This window comes from Tasmannia lanceolata, unplaced genomic scaffold (genome assembly GCF_043159265.1).
Source record: "Tasmannia lanceolata isolate RefF3 unplaced genomic scaffold, GAP_Taslan_0.1 ptg000018l, whole genome shotgun sequence".
Taxonomy (NCBI): domain Eukaryota; kingdom Viridiplantae; phylum Streptophyta; class Magnoliopsida; order Canellales; family Winteraceae; genus Tasmannia; species Tasmannia lanceolata.
In genome coordinates, this window is record NW_027518695.1 from 64376447 (window position 1) to 64382528 (window position 6082).

At 50.0% G+C, this 6082-nt stretch overlaps 1 protein-coding gene across 1 annotated transcript; it reads left to right on the forward strand.

The window, feature by feature from the left end:
* Positions 1-511: 511 nt before the first annotated feature.
* LOC143850604 (uncharacterized) lies at positions 512-3395 on the forward strand. Its single transcript, XM_077359836.1, has 4 exons — positions 512-680; positions 1479-1924; positions 2004-2293; positions 3338-3395. Exons 1-4 carry the CDS (start codon positions 512-514, stop codon positions 3393-3395), a joined length of 963 nt encoding a protein of 320 aa, XP_077215951.1.
* The last annotated feature ends 2687 nt before the right edge of the window (positions 3396-6082 follow it).

Genomic DNA, 6082 nt, shown 5'->3' on the forward strand with positions numbered 1-6082 from the left:
CGGAGCATGGAGTACGGAGTACGGAGCATGGAGTGCGGAACATGTAGTGCGGAGCATGTAGTACGGAGCGAAGATGTGAATTTTCATGCACGTAGGAACACGCGCGTGCTTGATCGTATTTTTGAGTGGGAGAATGTGTCCGTCATAAATATGGGACACGTGGCGCCATTCGAGTGTCCTCGAGATGCGTGCGTCGTATTTAATGCCCCACCGCCTCTGAAAAGCTATAAAAGGAGGTTTTACCCCCTTTCATTTTTTACTTTTTACTTTTCATCTTTTCTTCCTTTTCTTGCTCTGGGAGCTTCGACTTCTTAGTTCCCAGTTCGCAGTTCGCAGTTCACAGTTCGCAGTTCGCAGTTCGAGTTGCGCAAGGACTTGACGAGCTCCACTCACCGGTATTCCTCTCAGCCCTTCTCTTTACTACATGTCTGATAGTAATTCGAGTTCCGAGTCCGGTACGGAGTCCTCCACTAGCAGTAGTTCAGAATTTAGGCCGCCGCAGGAGCCTGTAATGGCTAGGACGTCCGCTAGAGTAGATCTTGTAGATAGTGACGACGAAGGGGACAAGGAGGAGGTGTTTTTAGACTTGAACGCCACTCCACTCCCCACTGTTAGTCTCTCCCGACCAGAAGGGAGTGTTGAAAGTGACGTTGCTGAGGCGTCTACAACATTCCCTCCTGGTCAGGCGGTGGAGGTAGTCGCTAGAGCGCGGATGGATGCCAACCCAAAATACAACCTGCGAGCTCTAGTCGAAGAGAACTACCTCACCAGGTCCATGCTAGGCGACATTAGGAATAAGTACTGTGTGCCTCCAAGATTTGAACTGAAGGCAGCTATAGAGGGAGACAGAGCCTGTAACGAGAGTCGAGATCTTTGTATTTATGAGGAGTCGATGAGGGCGGGACTCCGATTTCCTCTGCACCCATTCTTCGCAGCGGTGCTTCGATACTACGGACTGGCCCCAGCTCAAGGAGCTCCGAACTCATGGAGACTACTGACTGGGTTCTTGTATCTTGTCCACGGCCGGTTAGAGAGGAGCGTGAGCTTGTCGCTATTCCGTGCTTGTGCACATCTGAAGAGGCATAAGGAAGGGGGCTGGATCTACATCAGCCAGCGCCCTGAACTCAAAATCATTACCGGTATCCCCTCGTCAATACATTCATGGAAGAATAGGTTCTTCTATGTCGAGGATAAGGAGGTCAGTGAGCCCTGGCCTGTCCCTCTAGTGTGGGACACTCCGGACACTTCCAAATTAAGTTGAAAGCCGCTCCTCGAGAGTGAGGACAGAGAGACTTTCGCCTTGATGCGGAAGGAGATTGAGCAATCAGGCCTTATCCGCTGTGCAGAGTTCTCAGGAGAGGAGGTGCTAGTTGGACTGGGCGTGAGTGCCGCGACTCCAGAACGTATGTAGCTAGACTTGTCTTTTCAAATATGTTTACTTTTATATGCTTGCTTCTGACTGCTTGCTTGTCTGGCAGAAATGAAGAAACAATCGACTGTCGAGAAGATAAGACAGGGAGCCCAGCCACGGGCACAGGAGGGTGCTGCACAGGCACAACAGGAGCGCCAGAAGAGAAAGGCGACTGTACTGGCGAGTCCGGCCCCGTCACAGGGCACTCCTCCATCCCCATCCCAGAGGCCCAAGACTACGGTGAAGCTAATAGGCCCCTTTGCTCAGGGCGGTGGCTCTTCTAAGTCCGGTGGTGCTTCTACCGGAACCGGTTCTGGGGCTCGTCCTCCTACGGGGCTTAGTGAGCACGTCTTTCGACCCAATTGGGCCGTTCTGAAGGATGACACTGCCCTAGGCGAGAGCCGAGTAGCAGCAGAGATCATGAGCAAGTGTTTGCTGCGGAAGGACAAGCAACAGATCCTTCACGAGCCGCCAGCTACAGGAGAGGAGGCTGTGCTATCCTCAGCTTACCAGGTAAGGAAGTGGTGATCCGTTTGCTAACTTTCTGCCCATTTCTTCCTTTCACCATACTGATGCCTGTTTCTTTCTTCAGATCTTGCTTTACTATAATGACCTCAAGGAGAAGAGTAAGAAGTTCTCCCAAGCTATTACTGCATCTGAAGAAGTGAACGGAAAGTTGGCCGCTGAGGTGCAAGAGCTTCAAACGAGCATCGGGCGAGTAGAGGAGGAGAAGAGGTTGTTGATGGAGGATCTGGCCGCAGAGAAGAAGAAACTGGTCAAGGCTGCTGAAGCCATGGAGGCTCAAAGAGGAAGAGCCAAAGAGAGGCAGGAGACGGCAGTGAAGGAGGCCACAGAGGCGAAGGAGACTGAACTTTTCAGCCTGTCGAGCGAGGCTTATAGTCTTGGATACTACGACTGCCTCCAGGAGCTCCAGGCCTGCAATCCAAACTTATTGATGCAGAACATGACTCTCCCTGCCAGGCCGAAGATTACTGATGAGGAGCCAGATGCTCCTACTGATGCTCCTGCTGACATCACCTCTCTTCCAGATGCTTAGTATTATTATTATTATTATTTTTTTGTTTATTTTGACCTCTTTTTGTAATGGTCCTTGAGACCCTACAGCTCTTACCAGCCTCTTTAAAGTGAATTTTGTAATGGCCCTCGAGGCCCCACATATTCTGATCAATGAAATCACATTTGTCTGTCTCTGATACTTCTCAACTGAGTGATTTGCTCGACTTGTCTTTTTAATTTTGATAACCTGGGACTGAGGCTGTTGATAGTCGAATTGTGACGAGCTGGTCTTCTAACAAGTACCCAAGTTCAGGAACAACAAGTACCCAAGTTTTGTGAACTGGGTTTCCAGTAAGTACCCAAGTTTAAGAACTGGGTTTCCAGTGAGTACCCAAGTTTTGTGAACTGGGTTTCCAGTAAGTACCCAAGTTTTGTGAACTGGGTTTCCAGTAAGTACCCGAGTTTAAGAACTGGGTTTCCAGTGAGTACCCAAGTTTAAGAACTGGGTTTCCAGTGAGTACCCAAGTTTTGTGAACTGGGTTTCCAGTGAGTACCCAAGTTTAAGAACTGGGTTTCCAGTGAGTACCCGAGTTTTGTGAACTGGGTTTCCAGTGAGTACCCAAGTTTAAGAACTGGGTTTCCAGTGAGTACCCGAGTTTTGTGAACTGGGTTTCCAATGAGTACCCAAGTTTAAGAACTGGGTTTCCAGTAAGTACCCAAGTTTTGTGAACTGGGTTTCCAGTGAGTACCCGAGTTTTGTGAACTGGGTTTCCAGAGAGTAAGAGTGAAACAAAGTCTGCAAAAAAGATTATTTATTTATAACAACAAATTGACAAATTTACAAAGTCACCTTTTTACGCTGTACATTTTGTCTATTGATAATATCTCCTGAGATTTTTGGAGTTCCAGGCGTGAGGTAATAAGTGCTCTTCCAGTGTCTCCAGTTTATAGCTTCCTGGCCGGATAACTTCTTTCACTCGATATGGCCCTTCCCAAGTCGGGGAGAGTTTCCCGACTTTCGTCGGTTGGGAGACGGCTGCCTTTCTCAGGACTAAATCTCCTGTCCTGAATTCTCTGGGGCGAATCTTGGAGTTGTGATAATTTGATACCCTCTGCTTATAAGCGGTGACCCGGATTCGAGATTCTTCCCGGATTTCTTCTAGTAAGTCGAGATCGGCACGGAGCCCGTCGCCGTTAAGCTGCTCGTTGAAGCTGGTGATTCGGGGAGACGGAGCGCCTATATCGACTGGTATCACAGCCTCAGTACCAAAGGAAAGGTTGAATGGCGATTCACCAGTCGTCGTGCGAGGAGTAGTGCGGTAAGCCCACAGAACGTGATAGAGCTCATCTGCCCAACGGCCAGCTTTTTCGTCCAGCCTCTTCTTTATCCCCTGAAGCAGGATTCTATTAGTTACTTCCGTTTGCCCATTGGTCTGGGGGTGAGCAACCGAAGTGAATCTCTGTTCAATCTTTAGGTCCGAGCAGAACTTTCGAAAGTTCCGGCAGTCGAACTGTTTGCCGTTGTCTGTGATCAAGATACGGGGAATCCCAAATCTACAAACTACTGCCTTCCAGAAGAAGTTCTGCACATTCTGCTCAATGATCTGGGCCAGAGGTTCTGCCTCCACCCACTTAGTGAAATAGTCGATCGCCACTACCACGAACATGCGCTTTCCAGAGGCCGGTGGGAAAGGGCCCAGGATGTCCATCCCCCATACTGCGAAGGGAAGCGGACTAATAATTGGAGCCATTGCTACGGCAGGCTGGTGGATGGTAGGAGAGAACTTCTGACACCTCTCACACCTTTTAACCAGATCCAGGGCATCCTGCCTGATAGTAGGCCAATACAGTCCTCTGAGCAGCACCTTTATCGCCAGGGCTTTGCCCCCCAGATGTTCTCCGCAAATTCCTTCATGAGTCTCTTGTAGTGCATACGCGGCGTCGCTCGGCCTCAGACACTTCAGATATGGGAGAGTATATGACCTTTTGTATAGATTGTCACCACTGAGGGAGAATCGGGCAGCTCTCTGTATCACCTTACGAGCTTCTTTCTTATCCTCCGGGAGTCTAGCATCGTGCAGATAACCCATGATCTCATCCATCCAGCACGGCTCATCTTCCACCTGCATGACTTCCATGGCTTTACTGTCGATGCTGGACCTCTGTAGAAACTCCATGTGTATGCTTCCGAGAGTGGTATATCCAGAGGCAGCCAGTTTTGACAGCACGTCAGCTTTGGCATTCTCTGTTCTTGGCACTCTGATGACCTCGAAACTTGCAAACCGGCTGGAAAGTTGGCGAACCTTGGCGAGGTATTTAATCATACGCTCGTCTCGGGCTTCGTAGACCCCTTGGATCTGGTTTGCTACCAGCTGCGAGTCGCAGTACGCTTTCAATTTTTGGGCGCCGGTCTGAATCGCCAGGCTCATTCCGGCAAGGAGGGCCTCATATTCCGCCTCATTATTTGATGCACGGAACCCGAATCTCAGGGCGTAATCCGCAGTGAACTCATCAGGCCCAGTGAGGATGAGGCCAGCTCCACAGCCGTTTTTATTTGAAGATCCGTCGACATATACTTCCCAAGTCGGTGTGCTGGTTATGGAGTCCTGTCCGGCTGAAGGTGGCCTGATTTCCGTCCGAATTTCCTCTGTCATACGCTCTTCAGGGACTACTTTCTCTATAACTGGGAGCTGCAATGCTTCAGGGTTGACGACCTGCTGGGGGATAGTGCACTCGGCTACAAAGTCTGCCAGTACTTGGGCCTTGATAGCTGGCCTGGGTGCGTACTGAATATCGAACTCGCTTAGCTCTACAGCCCATTTCACAAGTCGCCCGGAGATATCTGGTCGATGGAGAACTTGTCGAAGTGGCTGATCAGTCAAGACCTTTACAGTATGAGCTTGGAAGTACGGCCTTAACTTCCTGCCAGCCATTACCAGCGCGTAAGCCAATTTCTCGACCCGCTGGTACCTTGTTTCTGCGTCGTGAAGAACCTTGCTGACATAATAAATAGGTTTTTGCTGGCGGTGCTCTTCACGGACGAGTACAGCTGCCAGAGCCGTGGAGCTGATGGAGAGATACAAAAATAGCTCCTCGCCCGGCTCCGGCTTTGTTAATAATGGCGGAGAGGACAAATATCTTTTCAGCTCTTCGAATGCGACCTGGCATTCTTCCGTCCAAGGCGCGGTCTTGAGTCCCTTGACCGCGCTGAAAAAGGGGAGGCACCTTTCCGCTGATTTGGAGATAAAGCGACCCAACGCCGCTATCATTCCCGTGAGCCGCTGGACTTCCCTGATGGTTTTTGGGGCAGTAAGCTCCATCACGCTCTGATCTTTTCTGGATTTGCTTCTATCCCTCGCTGGCTCACCATGAATCCTAAGAACTTCCCCGAGCTGACACCAAAAGTGCACTTGGTGGGGTTAAGTTTCATGTTGTGCTTCTTCAGGACCTGGAATGTTTCTCTGAGATCAGACGCATGATCCTGCGCACTCCGACTTTTGACCAGCATATCGTCTACATAGACTTCCATGTTACGGCCGATCTGGTTCTGAAAAAGTCTGTTCACAAGCCTTTGGTAAGTGGCCCCGGCATTTTTGAGGCCAAAGGGCATAACTCGGTAGCAGTAAGTCCCTTGATCTGTGACGAAGGAGGTCT

Excerpts from the sequence above, each read along its gene's own strand:
- LOC143850604 (XM_077359836.1), top strand. The coding sequence starts at position 512 with ATGGCTAGGACGTCCGCTAGAGTAGATCTTGTAGATAGTGACGACGAA. Across the intron at positions 681-1,478 it reads GTCTACAACATTCCCTCCTG|AAATGAAGAAACAATCGACT; the intron begins GTCAGGCGGTGG and ends CTTGTCTGGCAG. Across the intron at positions 2,294-3,337 it reads GAGACTGAACTTTTCAGCCT|GCGTGAGGTAATAAGTGCTC; the intron begins GTCGAGCGAGGC and ends TTGGAGTTCCAG.